A 23,399-nucleotide genomic window follows, 5' to 3' on the forward strand; every position below is an offset into this window, starting at 1 on the left:
GCCGAGACCAGAGTCCAAGGCCAGAGTCCGACCGGCCCCGGGGGCGGGGTCTGCCCGGGATGCTGACTCTGTCTCCGGGTCGTGGTCTCCCTCGAGACGGCAGACCCTGGGTCTCCCTCTTGTTTATATTTCTCGAAGACGGGGCCGCCCCGCGTGCGTAACACAGAACCCCAGAATCGTGGGCTTGGAAGGCACCCGGTCAGCTGGCCTGACCTGCCGTCCAGCGAGGACGTCCCTCTCTGACCTTTCGGTCTGGTGGCTATTTCTGCGCCTCTTCCGCCAACTTGGAGTTTCCGGGGCTGGTTGGGGTGGAGTGACCATGGCAGGCTGGCTAAGCAGTCGCTGTGCCACGTGCATTAAGCCGCCCCTGGTAGGGGACCGGTGTGATCCCCAGAGGCCCCCACCCCTACCCCCCCGAGGCGTGGGCCTCGACCAGGACCACCCAGCCTCGCAGGGCTGTGGGGACTGAGCCGGGGCAGCTGCCCCCAGCCTCTCCCCCGCTTTGCAAAGTGACCCTGAAAACAGACCAAAACGGCTGTGCTTCAGACTGATGGTGTTAGGGGCCCTGAGAGAGCAGACGTGAGGGCTCAGGAGGGAGAATCGGGCTGTGGGGACTTCGGGGGAGACGGGGCGGGAGGCGTCTCTGTCCTCTTCTCGTCGACCCCACGCAAAGAGCCCCGGTTTCTGAGCACCGGCTCTCAGGCCGTCCCCCACTTTATGGACTAGAGTCACCCGGCCCACCCAGCAGCCCCTTCCCGCCTAGCTGTCTCCATCTACCCTGGACCCCAGGGCTCCCCCTCAAGTCCCAGCTGTCCCGCTGCACCTGTCACAGCCCCCTGTGAGGCTGGGGATAGGATGACAACAGGCATGGCCGCTGGTTCCCTGGAGCAGGCGGGGCTCTCTGGGGTGTGCCCGGTGTCTGTCTACACTTGTGCCGTCCTCTCCTCGGGCCTCTACACACACCGCCTGCACCAGGCCCCAGCACCCCACGCGGTCCTCTGCAGCGCCCCCGTCCGGCCCCAGATCTTGCCCTGGTGCTCCCGCCACCCTGGGTCACCTGGCTCTGTCTGCCTGCAGCTGTGCCACGACCGTGGCTACCTGGTGACGCAGGATGAGCTGGACCAGACGCTGGAGGAGTTCAAGGCCCAGTTCGGGGACAAGCCGAGTGAGGGGCGGCCGCGGCGCACGGACCTCACCGTGCTGGTGGCCCACAATGACGACCCCACCGACCAGATGTTCGTCTTCTTCCCGGGTGAGGGCCTTGCTGGTCCTCCCGGCCGTGTGTCCCCGAGGGGTCACGGTCTGGTGGCGCTGTCTGAGGGCCTGCTCGATCTGCGTGTGACAGCCGCCTGCTGTGTGACCCAGAGTCTATACCGGGCCTCGTCCTTCTGCCCGCCCTGGAAGAAACTCCCGTCGCCCTCCTGACTGTGGGTGATGGCATTGACCCCTGACCCCTCTCCGTGCCTTGTCTAGCTTCCCTCTGCTCGTCCCCTTCCTCGTCCTCTCTTCCTCGGACATTTCTCCGAGCAGGATTATCATAGGCCTCCCTGCTGGGCTGCCAGCCCCTCCTGACGTTGGGGCGCCCCTGCGCTCAGATGTGCCACGGGGCAGGCTGAGGCTCCTTCCCAGTCGGTTTGCTCGGCTGCTGTAAGGAAACGCCGCAGGCTGGGGCTCAGACGCCGGACCTTAACGTCTCTGGTGCTGGAGGCCGGGGCTCCAGGTGTTGGCAGGGCTGGTTCCCCCCAGGCCTCTGTCCCTCCGTGTGGACAGCTGCCTCCTCCCACTCCTCCCGTGTTCATCCCTCTGTGTGTCTGTGTCCTCGTTTTCTCCTCATAAAGGACCCCAGTCAGTTGGATCAGGGCCCGCCTTCGTGACCTGCTGTTAGGACAGTCACCTCTTTGAAGGCCCGCCCTCCAGGTGCAGTTGCAGCCTGAGGTCCCGGTGTTAGGACTCCACGTGGGGGTTGGGGACACAGCTCGGCCCCAGACACTGCCCGTCAGTGGAGTGAGACGTAGCACCAGGATGAAGGCTCGGCTTGGGATCCCCATCAGATCCTGGTGGCCGCTGCCCGGGCACTGACCTGCTGGGCTCATGAGGTCCAGTGGTCCTCGAGGGACAAGGCCCCAGGCCCAGTGTGCTGCCGAGAGTGCAAGGGCTCCCACCCCTGGTGGTGGGGGGATGGGACCCGTTGCCATGCCGGGACCACGCTCTCTGGGTCAGCTGACCTGAGGTCCTCACACCTCTGACTCCCCAGCAACGCGTCTCACGGGCTCCCAGGCTAAAGAAGCTGCTTAATCTGGGTTTGCCAAAACTCAGGACCAACCGAGACCTGGATCCCACTCCCAGAGAGGGTCCTGGAGGGCCTGGTGCCGGCGCCTCTCAGCTCCCCAGGCAGCTCCCTGTTCTGGGAAACAGCGACTCAAGTCTCATTTTGTACATGGGGAAACTGAGGCCCCAGAGAGGGGTAACGGCCTTGGCATGGGCCCGAGGGCTCGAGGGGCCTCACCGTGAGACCAGCTCTGCTCTGTCCGCAGAGGAGCCCAAGGTGGGCATCAAGACCATCAAGGTGTACTGCCAGCGCATGCAGGAGGAGAACATCACCCGGGCCCTCATCGTGGTGCAGCAGGGCATGACGCCCTCCGCCAAGCAGGTGGGCCGCCACGGCCCGGGCGCCCGGGCATGCTCCGAGCCCGACCGCTTCCCGTTCTGCCCTGACCCACGCGCCTCGCTTCCCTTCCCCTTCTCGGGCGCACCCGGTGTGGGCACTGCCGCAGCTGGATGCCGTGTCACCTCCGGCTGCTGGAGGGGGCGCTGTGCCCGCCTGCTCCTGGGGTGCAGCTCCGGGAGCTCAGGATCTGAGAGGGAGCTGCTGTCTGAGTGGGCAGGATGGGGTGTCCCCCAGGGTGGGCCCTGCGCCCCCTGTCTGGGTGTTGGCCAGGCCTGAGCAGAGGCTGGTGGTTGGGATGGAGGAGTGGCCAACACCTTTGTCCCCCTGCCCTGGGGGCTGCCTGAGGGCCCCACGTGGTAGGGCGGGCCGGCTCGTCCACCAGGCGGGTGTTCCCAGTTTATGACGCCTGGCGTCTTGGGGCACCAGAGCAGCCACGTTCAGCTCCCCGCCTGCCAGCGGCCTCTGGGGAAGAAGTGGGTGGGGTTGTCTCAGGGGACTCAGCAGGGGGGCAGGCAGGGTGTGCCCCTGGGCCCTGCTGAGCGTGTGCGTCTCTTGCAGTCCCTGGTCGACATGGCCCCCAAGTACATACTGGAACAGTTTTTGCAGCAGGAGCTGCTCATCAACATCACGGAGCACGAGGTGGGCGTCTGGACCCCAGGGGAAAGGGGGTGGGCCCCGGGCCCCGCCCACTGCCGGCTGAGGAAGATGGGGGTGAGCGAGGAGCCCAGGCTGGAAACCCACCCGCCCCAAAGCCCCTCACCAGTTCGGGGCCGGCAGAGATGCGGGGTTTGTGGGAGAACGGGACTCTGGGGAGACAGCCCCGAGCTGGGCGTGCCCGGCGTGTGCAGAGGTCTTTGCTGAGGGACGCAGAGCAGGGGCCTCAGGCTGTGGCCCCTGGGCGGGAGCAGCAGCCCCAGGGGACTCGCTGCCGTGGGCTCCCACCCCGTCTGCAGCATCAGGGACTCTGGGCGGGCTGGGATCTCCTTCCTAGGAGCCCCGGGGCTCCTGGAATTCTCCTGGTGGCCGTCTGCGTGACAGTCACGGGGCGTCAGGAGGGGTGGGACTCAGGCCGGGACTCCGCACACGCCCTGAGCGCCTGGGCTGACATTTCACACCAAGGAAGCGACCCCGGGCCCGCCCTGCACCCCTCCTCCGCGTGGGGCACACGGGCCTGGCGCAGACCTGGGTGCTCTCTCGCAGCTGGTCCCGGAGCACGTCGTCATGACCAAGGAGGAGGTGACGGAGCTGCTGGCCCGGTAGTATCCTTTTTGGCTCCTCCGGGCCGTCCCCTCCTGCTCCCTCCTCCTCACTTTGTGTCCCCCGCCCCATCCGCCCCGAGTGCCTTTTCCCTGACTCTGCGTCCAGTAAGCTGCGCGAGAACCAGCTGCCCAGGATCCAGGCCGGAGACCCTGTGGCGCGCTACTTCGGGATAAAGCGAGGGCAGGTGAGAGCCCGACCCCCTCTGGCCCTGGGGACCTGCTCAGCCTCCTTCAGAGCCGGCGCCCTGCCCCGGGAGACGCGCCCCCAGCTCCTGCTTTCCCGCCTCGCAGGTGGTGAAGATCATTCGGCCCAGCGAGACAGCGGGCAGGTACATCACCTACCGGCTGGTGCAGTAGCCGCCGCCCGCCGCCAGGTGAGACGGACGCTGAGGCCCGGCGGGGGGCCTGGGCAGCCGGGCCTGGGGTGGGTGTCTGCCTCTCCCCGCCCATGTGCAGGAAGGTTCCCGCTCCTTCTGGTGTGCGAGCCCCACGTGGTACCCACCCCGCTGAGCTGCTGACCCGAGCGAGAGCGCGGTGCAGCCATGCTTCCCCTCCCGGTCTCCCCTGTGCCCCACACCCTCCCGTGCCTGGTTCCCCCGCAGCCCTCAGGCCACCTCCTGGGGGCCTGGAGGCTCCCCGAGTCCAGTCTGGGCAAGCCCAGTTCCCAGGACAGGTGTGACCGCCTCTTCCCTCGTCCAGCGCCTGGGAGACGGACACGCCCTGACCACCCTGCCCGGCAGTGGGCGAGGGGGCCGCCTGCCCTGTGGGACCCACTCTCCTGAAGGCCTTGCCGCTGCTCCTCCAGACCCCATGGCGGAGTTGCCTTTCCTGAGCTGAGGTCCTTGTGGCCTCGCCTGGACGCTGAGCCACCTCGGATTCCGTGTGACGAGCGTCTGGAGGGGACAGGATGCCAAGGGGATGGTGACAAACAGTCCCAGCTCCTTCCCCCCGCTCTGAGCGCCCCGAGTGGGCCCTGGCTCCCATCTCTGGTCAGCCCTGCTGTCGCCGTGTCCCCTCAAGGCGGCCCTGCCACGTCTGTGTGAGCCTTGAGGGCAGCGGGGGCGGGATTAAACCTCATCTGGGTTTTCAGTTAGGATTGATTGCTGCGTGTTTTAAAAAATTAAACGTATTTTGAGTAAACAAACTTGCTAGTCTGAAACCACAGGGAAACAGCAGGCCTCGCTCGGTGGCGGCATGGCGCCCACTGCCCAGCGCCTGTCCCACCCACGGGTGCCGGGAGCCTGCGTCTGGCCCCTCCCCGAGCACAGGGCGGGCCGTGCTCCACGCCCGCTCCCTCGTTTGTGTCATGGTGCATTTCTTGCACAGAGGTTTGGGGTCAAACTGCCCACTTTTCCCGTTTGGTATCCGATGTGAGACGGCCATCCCCGCGCGGGTACAGCAGCCGCCGTATTTGTTTCCTCCGCTTTGTCAAGAGAGAGTTCACATCAGCACAGCTCAGGCCTCTGCTGCCAGATCAACAGGGGAGCTGACTCGCGGTCGTGCGCCCAGCACCACAGTCACTGTCAGATGTCCCATCTCCTGGCAAAGCAACCCCATCCCGTCAGCATCACCCCTCGTCGCCCCCCAGCCCGTCGCCCCCCAGCCCGTCGCCCCCACGAGCCTGCTCTCTGTCTGTGGATCTGCCTGTTCTGGACGTTTCCCGTCCATGGGGTCCCACGCCGTGTGTCCTTCTGTGTCTGCTTCACTCCCTGAGCGTCGTGTGTGCAGGTCCGTCCACGTGTGGCTGTGTCAGGGCCTCGCTCCCCTTCACAGCTGCGTCGTGCTCCAGCGTGTGGACAGACACGTGTGGGTCCGTCAGCCGTCGATGGGCGCTGGGGTCGTGTCCACTCTGGCTGTTGTGAGTCGTGCAGCCGTGGGCATCCATGTAGGTGTTTCTTTCTTTCTTTCTTTTTTTTTTTGAGGAAGATTAGCCTTGAGCTAACTACTGCCAGTCCTCTTTTTGCTGAGGAAGACTGGCCCTGAGCTAACATCCGTGCCCATCTTCCTCTACTTTATATGTGGGACGCCTGCCACAGCATGGCTTGCCAAGCGGTGCCATGTCCACACCCGGGATCCGAACCGGTGAACCCCGGGCCGCCGAGAAGCGGAAACTGCACACTTAACCGCTGCGCCACTGGGCCGGCCCTCACGTAGGCGTTTCTGTGTGGATGTGCGTGTGTGTTTTCTTGGGTGTGAGCCCAGCAGTAGAATTGCTGGGTTGTGTGGAAACTGGTTGCCCTTTCGAGAAACTGCCAGATAGTTTCCACAGCGGCGCCGTTTCATGCTCCCAGCAGCCGTGCACAGACCAGTTCCTCTGCATTGCCCGCGGGTTCCTCTGCGGTCCGCTGGGCGCGTGAGCTGGCGGCTCGCCGGCCCTGACTCATTGTCCTGATGACGGTGACGGCCAGCCACCTCCCGGCTTACTGGCTTCTTGCGTGTCAGCTTTGGAGAAATGTCTGTGCAGAGTCTGCCCTTTGTCTCGCCGGGTCATGTGTCACTTGTCATTTTATGACTGAGTTGTGGGAGTTCTTTATGTGCTCTTGATGCGAGTTCCTCCTCAGATACACAGTTTGCGGACACTCCTTCCCTTTCGCGTTTCTTAGACGTCCGCTTGTGGGGTTGCTGTGTACACGTGGCCGTAAGTCCTGGGCTTTACTTCCGGGCGTTGCAGGATGTGACCTTATCTCCACAAGCAGACACTGGTCTTGACCCGTCCATTGAGCATCTGGCAGGGCCTTTTGTCACCCCCCGAACGGCCCCACTGCTATGTAAACCCCCAGATAGACGGGTCTGTTTTGAGATTCTCTTTTACATGGATCAGCTCAGCTTCTTAAAATGGCAGTGTGTCTAACGGTAGGAAAAGTCTCTCCTTCCCCCCAAATGAGTGTACATTGTTCCCAAAATCATCTTGGCCAAAATGAGCCAGACACAGAGGGACACACACTGTGTGGTCCACTCACAGGAGGTCCCCAGAGGAGCCACATCCACAGACACAGAAAGTGGATGGGGGGCCAGGGGCTGGGGGAGGGGTGGGAGTCAGTGCTTCATGGGGACAGAGCTTCAGTTTGGGGAGATGGAAAGTTCTGGAGACGGATGGAGGGGATGGTGGCACAACCGTGTGAATGTGCTTCATGCCGCTGAGCTGTGCCCTGAAAAACGGTTAAGATGGTCAGTTTATATTATGTATCTTTTGCCACCATAAAAATTTGGGCTGTTCTTGAATGTTTGCTTTTGCAAGTGAGTCCTAGAATCAACTCGCCAACGTCCGCAAAGATTCCTTGTGCTTTGGACGGGTTTGCTGTGGCTCTGGAGCTGGGTACCCACCTGCCCTGCCCCCGTACGAAGGGCCTTGGACCCCTCGGCATGCTTTCAAGTCGGCTCTGTGGAGCGAGTTTGCCCTTACCTCCCAGCCTTCGTGCCCCTCCCTCCGGCAGCACCTGGCTTTCCGTTGGGAATTCGCCCCTTTGTTGCTTGGGGACCAGATCCTGCCTATGCCACCACACACAGCCTGTCCAAGTCCCTGAGATGGGCTCAGGGTGGGTGGATGCTCTGTGACACCTGTCTCAGGGCTTCCACAAGAAGCACCCCCTCCTGGGGGACGGGCCGGGTGAGGAGGAGGGCCTGGGCATTCACACAGCCCCAGGTCACTGTGACATGCTGTGAGCCTGGGTCAAGCCATGCCTGAATCTGGCACCACCTTGTGAAGCCAGGCGACTAGGCAAATTATGAGGGGTGTCTCCAACAGCATCCAGAGCCCCGAGTTTGCAGGCCTCGCCAGGCCCCGGGGAGATGCTTTCGCACCTGCAAATGGGATGCTTCTCATGGCATTTGCTGTCTGACTGACGCCGGTAAGTGGGAAGCTGCTGTCTGGCTGAGCACTGATCTGTTAAATAGTTTGGTCTGTTAATTCTTCTGACCTTTTTAAAAATGTAGATCATGGGTCAGCAAGTTTTTTCTATAAAGGGCCAGACAGTGACTATTTCGGCTTTGCAGGCAGGTGTCCCTCTTGCAGGTACTCAACTCTGCCTCCAGGAGGGCGGGAGTGGCCGTGGCCGTGGCCCTGCGCCATTCATCTGGTTGCAAAACACGGCCCTGGGCTGTCCTTCGCTGGCCTCCCTTCCAGCTCTTTTTTAGGAAGCTGCTGCAGGGGGCGGCGCGGCCACGTGAGGGGCCCCGGGGCTGCTTTTATCCTGACGCTGTGAGTTCCGGATAATTCTCCCTTGTCGGGTGGAAAGTTGGGTTTCCTCTCCGCTGGGTGTCCTGGGCCCTCCCGCATAAACTTCCCTGGGGGGGGGGTCTCCGAGCTGGGCAAGGGGTCGGTGATGGGAGCTGGGGGGTCCCAGATGGTGGCCCCGGCCCTCCTGAAGGTCTTCCATCTAAACTAAAGGGAGTTGAAACCTCAGTTCCGCTGCACAGCGGCCACAGTTCCAGAGCTCAGCAGCCACGGGAGGCTGGTGCCTGCCGCCCCGGAGCATCTCTGTCATCTGGAAGGTTCTACAGGACAGCGCTCAGCTCAAAGTTGACCTGAAGCGGTCACCTGACCCCTGAGCGTCTGCACAGCCGGCCTCGGAGGCCCTGGGCCCTCACACCCAGTGGGCTGTTCGTCGGGGCATTTCTCCTCCTCACAGCCCTCCCCAGCGAGGAACTGGGACAGCCTCAGGGCCCACTGTGTCCCTGTCCCCAGGCCACCGCCACCAGAGAAGACGGGCTCAGAGTAAAGACTTTATTTTAAGCAAAATAAATGTGCGTATCGAAGAAGAACGCCCTGACCCAGACAGACCTCACTGGGTACCTAACCCTGGTGGCAAAACCCAGTTTTCTGAAAAGCAAGGGCATCCTGAGGCTGCCGCCGGGCCCCCGCTGTCCGGCCACCAGGGTGGCCTTCCCGGCCCTCGACGCAAGTCAGGGCAGAGCCTGCGGTCCGGGGGGCAGCCAGCCTCCAGGGCAAGGCAGGGGTCGCTCAGTGGCTTTCTCTGTCCTCACAGCCCCACGGCTATTCCTGAGAGCATTGTCCCCCAGCTCAGCCAAGCCGGGCCTGCAGGGTGTAATGGAGCGCAGGGTGGACCAAAATCTCACACCATACTCCTGGAAGCTTCTGGAAAAGGGGGCCAGCCATGCCCTTGGCGCTGCAGGCTGGAAGCAGGAGGCCTCATGGTGCCCGGACGTCGTGGCCCAGGGAGCCGTGGCCTGGCCCAGGCACGCCACAGGACAGGAGCCAGGAATGGGACGGGCCTGCCCCACCACCGCAGCTACACCAACTCCGGCTGCCTCCCCGGGCCGCTGCCCGCCGGCACTTGCCCGCCATGGAGCTGCAGGGCGGGCGGCTGGGCCTGGGCCACGTTGTTGTTGCTCTGGTTGGCGTTGGACTCCGAGAGCCGCCTGGCCAGGCCTTCCCCGAGCCCCTCCCAGAACCTGTCCCCGTCCCCAGCCTCCCCGGCCTCAGCCCCCAGCTGCTCCTCGCTGCCGCTGCAGCTGTCCCGGCCCTCGTCCACGCTGGCCTCGCTGCCCTGCTTCTCCAGGAGGCTGAGGCGGTGCAGGGCAGCCCCACCCACCGGGGACAGCAGGTCTGTCACCTCCTCCAGCTCTGAGTCTGAATCGTTGGAGGCGATGTGGGATTCTGGGAAGTCTGAGAGAGAGGGAGGGAGGGACAGAGGGACAGAGAGAGAGGGAGAGAGACGGATGCCCTGAGACCAGGAGGGGACCCAGGCTCCGCTGCCTGTGACACTGCGAGGTGGCCCCCCTCAGCAGGCACAGGTCTCGGCTTGGAAACCTCCCCCCGCAGAGGAGGTGCAGTCTCGACACTCGGGGTCATTTCCATTTCTCGGCATTGTCTACACACCTTGAAAGGGCATCTCTTGTGTTTGCAACAGATAAAAGCAATGAATGGACAGGTGACACACATGGTCTCCGTGGGAGACAAAACCCACGGGCAGAGACATGGACCCACGGCACCACCATCCGCCCACCTGCCTGTCTCCCGGGTCAGGCGCCGGCTGCTGGCAAAGTGCCCCCCATCCCACCACACCACTCACCTCGGCCGCCGTCCTCAGCCTCCTCCTGCAGGGCGAAGGCGGCCCCCTCACTCGCCTCCGGGTATGGCACCTGGACCACCACCTCCGCCCGCTGGTGGGACGTCCCATCCTGTGGGGGTGGGATGGAGGTCAGCTAGGGACCTGGATGCCTGCTCAGCTCCAGGTCCGTTTTCTTTCTTGTAAATGAACTACATAGAAACCGTAAAAATTGTTAACACCCGCTGCTGCTGCTGAGGATGTGACAACACCCCATCCCCATGTCATAAACAGACCGAGGTTGTCCCATGGGGCAGACGACCTTGGCCAGAAAGGCTGGGCCCCTGCAGGGACACCAGGACGGGAGCTACCGTCCTGAGGCCACACCCAGGCGTCTGCCTCCCAAAACCTGGGACCCGGCCTCCCCTCCACACTGAGGGACACTGGCAGAGGGATTAAAGACACGCAACGGGGACTTGAGTACAGGAGCAGGAAGCTGCTCAGAAACCAGTAGAACTTGTAGACGTGAAAGGAGAGCCTGACGGCCAGAGAAAGTGGCAGGCTGGAGCCAGGGTGTGAGGAGGTGCTGTAGCTGGCACAGAGACAGGAGACAGGAAAAGGCCAGTGGGGGGCAGAAGGAGAGAGGGTGGAAAGACAGCCACAGGGCCTTTGCACAGCCTGGGACTCTCCCCCAGACCTGAGCCAACGCTCCATCAGGTCTTTGCTTAAAATATAACTAAAAGGCCACCCCTAACCTGACCGCCCAGTGGAAACCAGACGTCTCCCAGTTCTTCCCGTCTGCACCCTGACAAGGGGGCCAGACTCACAGCCCCCACATGCTCACGGAGCCTGGCACCCCTCACCCCTCACCTGGCCCCCGAGCGCCTCCTCGGGCTGCTTCTCAAAGACCAGGCTGTAGTGGGTGATGAGGGTCTCGATGATGCGGGCCTGGTGGGGGTAGTCGACCAGAGAGGAGAGGGACACGGTGGCCTCGGTGGGCCGTGGCCGCAGCAGCGTGGGCCCAAACACGATGCCCAGGTTCCCTGGCGTCATCTTGTTGTCCTGCTCCACCTCCACGATCCTGGGGCGTGTCAGAGGGCACAAGAGCCATGTCAGTGGCTCCCCAGATGCCACCCCCCTGGACCCCGGCCCGGCTGGCCCTCACCTGCGCAGGTGTCCTAGCAGGTACCGCAGCGTCGCCCAGTTCTCAGGCGGCAGGTCCTGCAGCAGCTCCCGCAGCCGGCCCGCCATGGCCACGGCCGCAGCCTCACTCTCGGCCACATCCGGCCGGCCCCGGGATGCTGCCTTGGCCTCCGCCTCCGCCTTCAGACTGTCCTTGGCCAGCCCCATGAGCTCGTGGTAGAAACGGAAGGAGATGAGTGGCTCCGGCAGCTGTGGGGCATCAGGTCAGGTCAGGGGTCAGTGGGCCCGGTCCGGCTTCGGCGTGTCCCGCTCCGGCCACGTCCCCAGCCTACCAGCCCCACCCCTGCCTGGCACCGACCCTGCCCACTCTGTACCGACCACGCCCCCACCCTAGCAGCCCCACCCCTGCCAGGCGCCGGCCCCGCCCACTCTGTACAGACCACGCCCCCAACCTAGCAGCCCCACCCAGGCCAGGCACTGGCCCCGCCCACTCTGTACAGGCCACGCCCCCAGCCTAGCAGCCCCACCCCTGCCAGGCGCCGGCCCCGCCCACTCTGTACAGGCCACGCCCCCAGCCTAGCAGCCCCACCCAGGCCAGGCGCCGGCCCCACCCACTCTGTGCAGACCATGCCCTAGTCTAGCAGCCCCGCCCCCCACGCTGGCCCCGCCCCGCTAACCTCAGGTCCTGGCAGGCCCAGCGTCTGCCCCAACTTGGCCGCCTCACCTGGCGCAGGTAGAGTTTGAGAACGTTGCTGATGTCGTGGGGCGGGGCCTGTGACAATTCCACCAGCTCCTTGCCAGTCTCGAACGCCTGGCACAGCTTCTCCACGCGCGTCTTCACCCCGTTGACCCGGTAGATGCCCTGTGGGGGCCGCAGTGAGCCTTGGCCCACGCCCGCCTCCCCTCCCCGCGTCCCCCAGGGCGGAACCGCGCCGTCCCCGGGGTGGTCACCTTGGTGCGCAGCGCCCGCCGCTCGATCTCGCAGACGCACTTCTTGACGATGAAGGGCACGCCGTCCGAGGTGCTGCGGGCTGCCTGGCTGAAGTCCTGGCCGAAGAGCTGCAGGCGGCCCTGCAGCTTCTTGTGGCCGCACTGGATGGCCAGGGTCTCCAGGCACTTCTTGTGGCAGGCGAGGCAGCACTGGGGGGACGTGGAGTGAGCCGACCCCTCCCAGCCCCCCAGCCCAGCACCCAGGCCCCTGGCCCCACCTCCTGTCTCCTCCTTGATGCCCTCACAACCGCCCCCTACATGAGCCATCCAGATTGCCGCTCAGAGCTTGCTGTAGCCCCTCAGGGCCGACAGACGCCCTCCCACGCTGCCGCCCACCAATCCACCCCTGATCCTTGGTTTTCCTCCCACAGCCCGCCGGCTCCTGCCTCCAGGCCTTTGCATGGGCTGTGCCCTCCACCTGGGACCCTCGCCCCCCAGTAGGCTCCAGGTCTCCAAATGCTCCCGTTTGCGCCTCGCTTAACATCCCTCCCGAACTCCGCTCCGCGTGGGACCTTCCTGGCTCCCCCTGCGCCCTGGGGTTCCCCCTCACGCACCTCCTCGCACTCGGCGCCCTGGAAGTACACGTAGCTGTTGCACTCCCGGCACTTGGCGGGCGTGCGGAGCTTCCGCAGCCGGTGGGTCCGGGCTGCCTTGGACAGCCCCACGTGGCGGAAGGGCCCGCTGGGAATGGCCACTGACAGATCAGGGGCCATGCCGTTGAGGTCAGCTGGGGGCGGGCACGGAGTCAGCCTGGCCGAGGCAGGTGGGGGCCAGGCCCACACGCCCAGTCCAAGCCCCTGTCCCCCCAGTGCCCGGGTAGGGGCCCCCTCACCTTGTTCAAAGGTGGACCCCTCTGCACTGCCCTCCTGGTCCGCCAGCTCCTCACTGGACGACATGGTGCCACTGGACGACATCCGCTGGAACTTCTTAAAGTCCCCTGAGCAGGAAAACGGAGGTCAGACACCCCGAGGCAGGAGAGACCGGGCCACCAGGTGCTCCCCGGAGGGTCCTCTGCGGTCACACTCTCCATCACCCCGGCTGCACGGTGAGCCCACCGAGGCCTCTGCCCCCAGCCACCGGGCAGGTCCCTTCACCTGGGCTGGAGCTGGGGTCCAGGCTGCCGTCTGCGTCTGAGATCGAGATGGGCCACGACTTGTGCACCTGGTGCCCGCGCCCACCTGCGGAGGGAGGTACCTCCAGTGAACGCCTGAGGGGGGCTGAGAAGGTCATCAGGGAGGCGTGGCCGCCCCCACGTCCCCGCTGGGCACTCACCCCTGCGCTCCTTGGCCAGCGCCCCATCGTCACTGGGCCCACCTTCCTCCGGGGGGCTGCCCGCAGCCTCCGCCCCCGCCGCGTCGCCAACGTTGAAGCTGCTCTTCCGGGTGCGCATGACCGGGGACCTGGTGGGACACACAGCCAGCAGGCGGGGCCGTGATGGGGGTCACAGAAGCACGGTCACATCCGCCCCCATCACAAGCGGGCAGCCCGGCCCCCTGGGCACGCGCAGACGGCGTACCAGGAGCTGGTGGAGACGTGGGGCTCGAAGTCATAGTGCACGTCGGGCTCCTCGCCGCGCTGCAGCTGGCGCACGTAGGACGCGTACTGCTGGCCCGGGTCGTACAGCTTGCTGCTCTCGCAGAGCATCTGGAAGTGCACGGGCAGCGGCGCGGTCTGCATGTGCATCGTCTGGTAGTAGGAGATGGTGGCCTGTGGACGGAGGGGGCGGCGCGCACGGCGCGCGCGGCAGGGTCAGGAGGCTGCCCCGGCGGCTGCCCCGCCCCCCGCGCGAGGGCGCACCCGCCACACACCGACTTGATGGTCTGGTCGCTCTGCCGGATGACCTCCTGGATCTGCCGGAGCGCCGTCACCTTGGCGTCCTCCAGCCCCTGCTTCTGCGTCTTAGCGTCCGCCACGCACGTGCGGTACGTGGCCATGGCTTCCTCCGCCTGGGGTGGGGCCAGGGGACACGGAGAGAGGCCTGAGCCCGGGGTTCCGCCCTCAGGGCATCGTGAGGCCCAACACAGAAACCCAGCCCGCAGAAACGCACGGGAAGGCACTCCTGGCGGGGTGCACAGCCCGGGGAGCGGGGGAATTGCGCATGGCGCCCCGGGATCTGCCGCCACTGGGTCTCGCCCCCTCCGCTGCCCCCCTCCCCCCACTGCCCGCCCCCACCTTGTTCTTGGCCTCCTCCTCCAGGCGCCGCCGCTTGTCCAGGGTCTTGGAGGCGGCGCCCCCCGCCCCGGGCCCGGCGCTGGCCTGCTCCTCCTCGGCCTTGGCCACCAGCGCGCGCGCCTTGTCGTGGTCGTCGCAGCGCTGCGTGTAGCCTTGCTTGGCCTTGCGCAGGTTGTATTCCGCCTCATGCTGCGGGCGGGGAGCCACGAGGCGGGTCCTGAGCTGGCTCCCCAGCTCCCCTCGCCCTCCCCACCCTATCAGCCAGGCACCGAGCCAGGCACCTCGGCCACCCACATCTTTTGCACCCAGATCCCAGGACCCAGTTGGGCAAACAGAAGCCCCTGCCCAAGAACCGACGGCAGAAGAAAAGGAGGAAACGCCTACGGTGGGACCCCAGGAGGAACGAGCGTCTGCTGTGCCCGTTTTACAGCTGGAGAAACTGAGGCACAGAGAAGCTCAGAACGAGGCAGGAACTACACCATCTGCTGACACTGACACGACACCCACCCCCGCCAGCGCAGGCAGCCTCCTGTGCTCCTGTCTCTTTCACTTCCCGTCTGACAGACGACAGCAAGGCCACCCAGGCAGGAAGCTGAGCACCCTCAGGGGTGGCAGGAAGAGCACGCTGTCAACCCCGGTGGGCCTTCCGGGGGCCACACCTCACAGCCCGCACCACCAGAGGTTTGAACGTAGAGATAAAAACTCGTACAGGTACAGAGAGAAACCACGGAGAATTTTTTTTTAATAACCGCAGTGCAGCGAAGGCCTTTCAGCGTGTGACATGAAACTCAGAAACCATAAAACAAAAGACTATCACCAACAACAACGGGTTTCTACCTGGCAAAATAGGCCACAAGTAAAGTCAAAGTCAAAAAACAAACTGGGCCAGGGGGGTTGGGGGGTCTGGAATGCACATCATCAAGGGCTGGGTTCTCTCATATGTAAACAGCTCTGGCAAATCAATAAGAAATAGGCCATTGTCTAATCCAAAGTGAGCAAGGATGCAAACCAAGAGTTCACAGAAGAGGAACAGCGGTGGCTGAGGCTGGCACACCCACGCTCAGCCATTCCATTTGGGCACTGATCCAAGATAAACAATTGGCCTCACATCCCAGAGATGAGAGACAGGGGCACAAGCTCGTCACAGTAATGGTGTTTGAAATAACAGCAGCCCAGCAACAACTGAACTGTCCATCAATAGGGATTTAGTGGAATAAGCCACGTGGCCTCACAGCTGAGCGTTTCACGTGGACTGAGATGGGTGAGCCTCTGGGGGTGGAGGCCAGGAGCAGAAGAGGCTGCTCACCCAGCCGTCACCAAGGGCACAAGAGGAGGAGCTGCATATATGCGGGTCGGTGCTGGAAGGAGCCCCAGGACAGCCCTTGCTGGAGCTGGGCGTGGGGGCGCCTTTCCACAGGCCCTGTTAACAAAGCTAAAACGCAAAACCCAAAGATACTAGTGCCCTTGGAACGACCAGAAAGAGAGGTGGGAAAGAGTACCAGGCAGGAACCTGGAGCTCCCCCAGGCCCGAGAGCAGCAGTCACCCTCCACTCCACGCAGACCCGCCCCTTGCACCCCCAGCAGGCACCGTTCGGCCCCAAGCCTGAACCGTGACAGGGAGTGGGGTGGGTCTGGGGTCTCCCCTGTGCAACTGGGGGCCATGGGGCTGCAGCATCTTTGAGGCAGGACCTGCTCCCACTTGGGACGCCAAGGCCAGCCCCACAGGGTCAGAAGGCCACGATGGCCAGTGTCCGAAAAATCCGGATAGGACGGCCCAGCCCATGCTTCGCAGAGGCCACCCCACCCAGGCCCTTTCCTCTGGACCGCCCCCCTCCTCCAGGACACGCCCCTTCCTCCCTGCTCCGCCCCTTCTTATGCCCCGCTCCTCCATCCCAGACACGCCCCCTCATCCCTGCTCTGCCCTTCTTATGCCCCGCCCCTTTGTCCTGGGCCCGCCCCTCTTATGCCCCGCCCCTCCATCTCAGACACGCCCCCTTCCACCCGGCCCCGCCCCTTCCTCCTGGCCCCGCCCGGGTACCAGCTTCCTCTGGGCGCGATGCCACGACTCCTTGATCTCCTTCCTCCGCTTCTCATGCTCCAGCCGCCGCAGGTTCAGAGGCTGGGGTGAGATGGGCCATGAGTGGGGACCCCAGCACCCGCCCCCAGCCTGCCCCCCGGGGGCGCTGCCCACCTGCATGAAGGTCTGCGTCTGCAGCGTGTTCGCCGCCTGCACCAGGCCGTGGCCGAAGTCCGCGTCCTGCTCCAGGGCCAGCGAGTAGATGGACTGGAGAGGCATGGGGGGCTGCGGGGGCGGGGCCAGCCGTCACCGGGGTGGCACAGGAGGGGTGCCCCAGCATCCCAGCCCTGGGGGAAGCCCTGCCCCCTCCCGGTGAGTGTCACCACCTTGGCACAGATGGGAAACCCCTGCCCGGCGCCCACGCGGCCCCACCTCCTGCAGGAGGCTCTGTCTGCAGTTGTGCACGATCTTCTGCAGGCCTTTGGCAAAGTCCATCTCTGCAGGGGGAAGGGGCGTGAGTGCAGGGGGAGGGGCGCTCCCGCCAGACCCCACCCCACGGACCCAGCGCTCACCCAGCGTGCTGCGCTTCTCCAGGTAGCCGATGAGGTCCTTCATGTACTTGGCCATGTTCTTGGCATAGTGCAGCGCCGCGTCCACGCCGCCCTCACAGCGCTGCAGCAGCACGTCCACCGCCTCGGGGTGCAGGCCGCCTTCGGGGGAGCGGGGGTCTGCTCAGGCCCCACTGAGCCTCCCACCCTCCTCGGCCCCAGGCCTCTGCCCCACGGCCCACCCTTCAGGCACCGGCCGTGCGCGGCTCAGACTTACCCTCGTCCCCATCCTCGGTGCTGGCGGTGGCGCCGTCACTGCCGGGGCCGTACAGGCTCTCCATGGACTGTCAGGAGGGACACAGTGAGGCCACCCCCGGGGGTGGGGCCCTGCGTGATGCCCACCCTGCTGGGGACGGTCCAGCCCCCTGGACAGAGAGGGAGGCCCAGGTCCGCAGAGGGAGCAGGGGGGACTCACCCACCCTGCCAGCCTGACCCTGGGCAGCATCCAGGCCGCCCCTGCTCACCTGGCTCGGGTCCCCGGGGGGCACCGACAGGAGGGTGCTGCTGTCCACTTCGCCCATGAGGAACTCGGACACTCTGCGGGGCCGGTGGGGTCAGCCTCAAGAGGCACATGGGCTCCCCCCCTCCCCCACCCCCTACTCCCACTCCGCACCCTCCCCACCCCCACCATCGCTCACGTGCTGCTGAAGGAGACGGCGATGGTCTCCAGGGCCTTCTCAAACTCCTGCTTGTCTGAGTCATTGTTACACTCATAACGGAAGGCTGGGAGGCAGAGATGAGGACAAGGGGGGTTGGTCCACTCTGGGAAGTGACCACCCCTGCAACTAACTGAAGGGGGCCCTTAGCCCAGGGGGAGCATTGAAGCAGCTGTGCCCATCAAACTCCTATGCATCCTTCAAAACCCACTTCAAAAGTCCCCTCCTCTGGGAAGCCCTCCCAGGCAGAGAGCCCTTGCTGCCCTGTCCTGGCCGGCTGACCTTTAATCTTGGCAATGAGGGTTCCGGCAGCCGTGAGTGTCTCCAAAGTGTTCAGCAGTGGGTACTTGGAGATGACCTGGTGCATCACACGCAGGGCCTCACCCAGGCGCTCATGGGCCAGCGGCCGGCGGGCCTCGAGGAGGTCTGCTGGGCAGAGTGGGTGTGAGTGTGGAGGGAGGGGCCTGGCCCCAGGGAAAGCTTGCCCACCTCCTCCTCAGAGCTCCTGTCCCCTGGTGGGGAAACTGAGGCAGAGATGAGCAAGGACAGCTGCCCGAGTAAGGCTCTTTGTGGGAACTCAGGTGAGGCACTGACCCTCCCTGGACTGCTGGCCAGTCCCCTCTGCTCAGAACACTCCTTCCTTGTCCCTCCAGAAAGCACACGCCCGCTTGTCCTTCAAGTTGCTGTCCTGGCGCCTCCTCCTCCATGCAGCCCGCCTGCCCCAACCCCTCCCGGCTGCTCAGGGCTCTGCCCAGCTCTCTCCGTGCCTGCCTGCCTGCTGGGCCCTGGGCCTCCAGCACCCCGTTATCTCACTCCCTCCCTACAGCCACCCCATGAGCCAAGCACTCTCATCATCCCCGTTTTGCAGATGGGGAAACTGAGGCACAGAGAGGGGAAGTCGTTGCTCGAGGATCACGCAGCTCTTCCATCTACGCTAACTCTGAAAGCACGAAAAAAAAAACAGCAGGCAGAAGGACCCCGCCTCGAGGCTTCCCTCCAGGGCAGCGGGGAGTCACAGAAGGTGTCAGGGGAAAGGAGGGCGAGGTCGGATCCGCGCTTTGGGAAGCGGCTTTAAACGCCCTTCTCGAACGTTCTTAACTGGAAACAAGCGGCGCGCGCGGGCGGACAGTGTGCGCAGAACGCCCCCCATCCAGCGGGAACGGCAGCGGGAGGGAGGAAGGGGAGGGGCCCCCGACCCCCACCCGCCGGGAAGCGGACGGCAGGCGGAGGACGCCGGCGAAGCCCCGACGGGCCCCGCTTGGCGCGGCCGAGGCAAGCGCGCGGCAGCAGCTGCGTCCCCAGCGCCACGTGCTCCCGGCCGGACTGGGGGACCCCGCTCTGTCCCCTCACCTCGGGGCCCCGCGCGGCCGCGCACTGAGCCCGGGTCCAGCGCCGGGGGCACCGCCCCGCAGAGACGCGGGGCGCGGGGCCCGGGAACGCGCAGGATGGACGGGGCGCCGGGCGGGTCTGGGGGGGTCCTCCGGCGGCTGGCTGGCGGCCAAACCGGTTCTGACCCGTCCGGAGGCCCCACCCCCGCCGAGGGAAGCCCCGCCCCGCCCGCCCGCGGGCCCTGGCTGGGTCCCCGGCTCCCCGGATTTAGGGCGCACGAGCCTGGGACCCGAGGCGACCTAATTCGGGGGATGGAGGGGGGGTGGACGGGCCGAGAAACTGAGGCCCAAAGCCGAAGAGCAGGGCGCGAGGAGGCGCCGCCCGGAGGGGGCGGGCCGGCCCCAGGAGACCCCGCCCGGCCCACGTGGACCCCGGCGCGCGCCTCCGCCTGGGCTGACAGCGCCGGCGTCCCCAAGACGCCGTGTGGTTCTCACTGTCGCCACAAGAATCGCAATAGGCCGAGGACGTCCGGGGACAGTCGGCAGCCTCGCGGGGCGCGTCGTCGCCCCGCTTCACAGATAAGACACTTGAGGCTTAGAGAGCGAGGCGACTCGCCCGGGATGTCCCAGCTCGGCGAGGGGCGCGGCGCCGGGACGGAACCCACGTCCTCCCTGCTCCAGGCGCTTCCCCCAGAAGGGCGCCCCCGCCGCAGCCCGACCTCCAAGGAAGCGCCAGGATGGGAAAGGAACCGAGATTACGGTTTCCCCAGGAAACAGCTCGGCCGCCCCTGGGACCAGATAACCCGGGGCTCCCACCCCCCTCCCAGCAGGGGCGGGGTCTCTGCTGGCGAGCCCTTCCTTAGCGCGCGCAAAGCGCAGAGGCTCCTCTGCAGGGTGAGGTCGAATCCCGTCTCTGGCCTCTCCTTGGCTGAGTAAGCTGGTGGTCAGAGGCCCACTAGGGCCCTCGGTTTCCTCATCTGCAGAATGGGTTCCCAGGGGGGAGTGGGCGGGAGCGCCGGGCACGGCCCTGGCACTGTGGTTTCCTGAGGAGCGTGCAGGACCCACACGCTGCACACGAGGTGCCTGCCCGCTGCCAGGGGCAAACAGGAAGCAGATGAAAATAACTCGGCAGGAAGCCCGCCTGTCAGCGGCCTCGTGGAGGAGAAAACGGAACCGCCGTCCCACAGGCCGCTCACTCCCGAAAACTCCTGCAGCTCGTGCACTGGGCCTACCTCCTGTCCCTCCTGAGTCTCTCCAGCCTGCCTCCAGTCCACCTCCGTCCAACATGCAGAGTGGACCTCGTCCCACCACTGCTCTAACACCTTCTGTGGCTCCCCATTGCCCCAGGATAATGTCCCGGGCCCCTCTGCCTGCCATCCTCAATGCCTTCAGCCTCACACACTTCAAACATCAGCAACACCCCAAACCCGTTCCCCCAAATGCATCTGCATTACATGTTTCTGAGCATGTGTGTGCACCACATTCCCTCTGCCTCAATGCCTCTTTTCCTGCTAGTTGCCACCAAACTCCTACACATCCCTCAGAGCCTTAGCTGCAATGGCTTCTTCCATGAAGCCCTCCTGCCAATCCCCTTCTGAGCCTCCCCAAGTGCTGCCTTGACCCCACCGTGTTTAGGATACGTGCGGCCGGCTCTGCCCCCCACCCAGGTCTTGGTGCCCCTGTGGGTTCTCACCATCACACAGAACACACTCCCTGAGCTTTTCCAGGCCCTCCGCGAAGCGGGCCACGTCGGCCAGCAGCTGGGAGATGTCCTCCGTGGTGTCGGGGCAGGGTCCCTCAAAGGGCGCCTCAGCGGGGCTGGCGGCCGTCAGCGGGCTGCGGTGGGCCCGGCCGAGTGTCCGGGAGCCGGCGCCGGACAGCGGGAAGCCGGCGGCGCTGGCGTGGCGGCTCAGGCTGGTGGGTCTCTTGAGTGTGCCGGTGGCCTTGACATTGCAGCCCGGGCCCAGTAAGTCCACGCCGGGTCCGAGGGACACGGTGTCAGCCCCATCTTTCTTGGGCAGCTCCTAAGATAGGGGGTGGGGAGCTGGTAACGCTGGTGCTTCAACCCCGGGCACTGCCTCAGTTTCCCAAGAAGGAAAGGGGGGCGCTGGAGGGTCTTCACTCTGACCCCATAGGGGTCAAAGGCCAGAGGTCAGAGGGCCGAGATTTGGTGCCGCGCCCCTCTCACACCTGTTACCCAACATCCTCTTCCCCAGAGCTTTCACAAACAACCGTCGACCCAAACCACAGCCAGGGGCGTGGCCTGTGGGGGTGTGGGGGAGGAGGCACCCCGCTTCCTGGTGGGGGGAGGGAAGGCCAGGGGAGGGTCCTGGACCCTGTAGCCCCCCTCAGGCTGCTGCGCGCCACCTACCCCCTGGTAAAGACCCCTCTGGCGATTCCCAGAGCCCGAGGGTGCAGTGGACGCCCGGTCCCACAGACACCCCCAGGCCTTGTAGACACCCCCCGACCTTGTAGACCCCCTGGGCCCTGGAGACACGCCCCAGGATCCCCTTCCATGGTCCGCTGCCCTGTAAACCTCAGGCCCAATGACTGTGCCACAGCTCTCACGTCCAACGGCGCCCCGAGCCCCCAAATCTCCCGAGCCCCCCTCCCACAGAGTCCAGACGCACTGCCGCCCCTACCCCAGCACCCTCCCCACCCACTCACTCCCAGGGCCCCGCCACCGGCTCTCGGGGAAGGGGATGGAGGATGCGCGCCCATCCCAGAAGCTCCTACCGTGAGCTGAACGCCGGGGTCGCGGCCGGTCCCGCGCGGCGCCCGCAGTCCGGCCCGGTGGGGGCTGTAGCTGGCCCGGGACCCCCGCCGCCGGCCCAGCATCGCGCTGCGCGGCCCCCGCCCCGGCAGCCCCGGCGCAGGATGCGCCCGGCCCCTGCTGCCCGGTGTCTCTCCGAGGTCCCCGCCCGCCGCGCGCTCCCCGCAGAGTCTCACTCACCCCCGCGGGCGGCGGGATGGGGCTTCCCGCGCGGTTCTTTTTGGAGATAGAAGGGGTTTTCATGAGTTCTCGCTTCTTCCTGGAGAACATGCTGGGGCCGGGGCCGCGCGGCCCGAAGGCGAGGGCTGGGCTGGGGCAGGCGGGGGTCTCAGCGTCGCAGCTCTGGGCCCTGGCCGCCTCGGGACCACATTGTCACGGGCCACCCCCTCCCCAGCTGTCAGGCCCACGTGACAGGCCCTGCCCTCATTGGCGGGTCCTCCCTCCACAGGAAAAGGCCTCCGGAGGCTGCGACGCAGGCCCGCCCCCCACCCACCCTCCCGGCCTCAGCCTGCGGCTCGGCAGGGTGGGCTCGAAGGTGGGGTCCCAGGCCCCGCCCCCAGCCTGGCCCCGCCCCCAGCTTCCGCTTTCGGGCTGTCCGCGCGCGTCGGAGCGCGCGCCGCCGCCTGGCACCTGCGCCCTGGGGGGATGGGGGCGGGCAGCAGAGACGCTGACCCTCGCGCGGACACACCCGGACGCAGCCAGGAGTGCAGACACGCGCGCACGATCCCACGCAGGGACAGGCTGGGACACGTGCTCAGACGCGCTCCGCAGATGAAACGCGTGACCCGGAGCTGTGCACGCGGACCTCGGACGCAGACACCCGTCCTCTCACAGGCGACCCCCGCCCCCGGCCTCCTGCAGACCCCAGGGTCTGGGCAGCGCAGGGCATAGCGGGTCACGTCCCCCTCAGTCCCGCGCCTGCACTGGCCTCGGCCCAGCTCCCCACCCCCATCCCCGTCCTACATTCCAGGGCGCACGCTGCCCCCCCCCGGACGCGGTGGGCAGCAGAACTGACATGGCAGCGCTGATAACACGCCCGAGGCCACCAGGCCGACTCCTCACGCCCCTGGCAGGGCCCCGAGAGCCCAGATCCCCGCCTCCTCCCCTCCCTGGGTCCCCATCCCCTCCCATCCCCCCCAAAATCACCTCTTCTCTCGGATCCTCCCTAGTCGAGCCCCCTCCCCTCCCCAATTCTTCCTCCCCTTCCCTTCCGAAGTCCCACCGTCAATCCCAAAACCTCATCCTCTTTACCTTCCCCAGCACCGGCCCCCCACTGACCTCGGCTGGGAGGGCTGGATCTCCCGGGCACAGGGCACGTGGGCCACAGCCCGTCACGCCAAACCCGGCTCTCCAGGCCCGGGTCCATCCGCAGGCCCAGCCCAGAAGTGCTTTGAGGATCCTCTGCCCACCACTCATGGCTCTGGGGGCCGGGATGAGGGGTGATGGCAGGCTCGCTGGGCGGCTGGTGGGTGGGCTCCCGGCCTGGTCTGGAGGCCTGAGCGCTGGGCCGCCCCCGCTGGGCTTCTCCAAGCTGCCCCGGACATTCCCGAGCCCTGACCTCATGCCCACTTCACGACCAGGCACCCACAGGTACCGCCCTCAGGCACCAGACTCACGTGGGCACTCAAGGGGCCCCGGACCAGTGTCCAGGCTCTTATGAAGGCCACAGTCCCATGTGACACCCCCCACCCCCATCACTCCCTGGTCCCCATAGAGGCCTTTACAGCTGGGGGTCCAGCCAACTGCAGCGGGGCTGTCATCTGCACCCTAAGAATTG

At 65.7% G+C, this 23,399-nt stretch overlaps 2 protein-coding genes across 4 annotated transcripts in view; one reads left to right on the forward strand and one right to left on the reverse strand.

Annotated features, from left to right (window-relative positions):
• The window catches only part of POLR2E (RNA polymerase II, I and III subunit E), a 5,579-nt gene extending 508 nt beyond the window's left edge, over positions 1–5,071 (forward strand). Inside the window, exons 2-8 of the mRNA XM_046637597.1 lie at positions 1,078–1,252; positions 2,535–2,650; positions 3,227–3,307; positions 3,869–3,927; positions 4,034–4,112; positions 4,219–4,301; positions 4,627–5,071. Of these exons, the coding sequence (XP_046493553.1) occupies positions 1,078–1,252; positions 2,535–2,650; positions 3,227–3,307; positions 3,869–3,927; positions 4,034–4,112; positions 4,219–4,284 (576 nt within the window). The 3' untranslated portion in view covers positions 4,285–4,301; positions 4,627–5,071. The remainder of the gene's footprint in view (positions 1–1,077; positions 1,253–2,534; positions 2,651–3,226; positions 3,308–3,868; positions 3,928–4,033; positions 4,113–4,218; positions 4,302–4,626) is intronic.
• Positions 5,072–8,636: 3,565 nt separating this feature from the next.
• ARHGAP45 (Rho GTPase activating protein 45) lies at positions 8,637–23,139 on the reverse strand. Of its 3 annotated transcripts, none has more exons than XM_046637594.1 (23): positions 22,901–23,139; positions 20,543–20,873; positions 17,804–17,947; positions 17,504–17,588; positions 17,330–17,402; positions 17,083–17,149; positions 16,830–16,967; positions 16,690–16,754; positions 16,432–16,542; positions 16,279–16,359; positions 14,241–14,429; positions 13,877–14,014; positions 13,585–13,775; positions 13,341–13,468; positions 13,163–13,246; positions 12,901–13,005; positions 12,623–12,795; positions 12,030–12,218; positions 11,803–11,940; positions 11,101–11,327; positions 10,806–11,016; positions 9,960–10,068; positions 8,637–9,553 (listed from the first exon to the last, which is right to left on the reverse strand). In XM_046637594.1, exons 1-23 carry the CDS (start codon positions 23,036–23,038, stop codon positions 9,177–9,179), a joined length of 3,492 nt encoding a protein of 1,163 aa, XP_046493550.1. In that variant the 5' UTR covers positions 23,039–23,139; the 3' UTR covers positions 8,637–9,176. The 3 variants fall into 3 exon arrangements, with proteins under 3 accessions (XP_046493550.1, XP_046493552.1, XP_046493551.1); XM_046637596.1 differs by lacking the exon at positions 22,901–23,139 and adding an exon at positions 21,803–22,541; XM_046637595.1 differs by lacking the exon at positions 22,901–23,139 and adding an exon at positions 21,586–21,776.
• Positions 23,140–23,399: the final 260 nt, after the last annotated feature.

The sequence above is a fragment of the Equus quagga genome, chromosome 14, assembly GCF_021613505.1.
Source record: "Equus quagga isolate Etosha38 chromosome 14, UCLA_HA_Equagga_1.0, whole genome shotgun sequence".
In the NCBI taxonomy this organism is placed as follows: domain Eukaryota; kingdom Metazoa; phylum Chordata; class Mammalia; order Perissodactyla; family Equidae; genus Equus; species Equus quagga.

Excerpts from the sequence above, each read along its gene's own strand:
- ARHGAP45 (XM_046637594.1), bottom strand. The coding sequence starts at position 23,038 with ATGAGTGGTGGGCAGAGGATCCTCAAAGCACTTCTGGGCTGGGCCTGC. Across the intron at positions 16,968-17,082 it reads CACCGAGGATGGGGACGAGG|GCGGCCTGCACCCCGAGGCG; the intron begins GTAAGTCTGAGC and ends GCTCCCCCGAAG. Across the intron at positions 11,017-11,100 it reads CTGCTAGGACACCTGCGCAG|GATCGTGGAGGTGGAGCAGG; the intron begins GTGAGGGCCAGC and ends GACACGCCCCAG.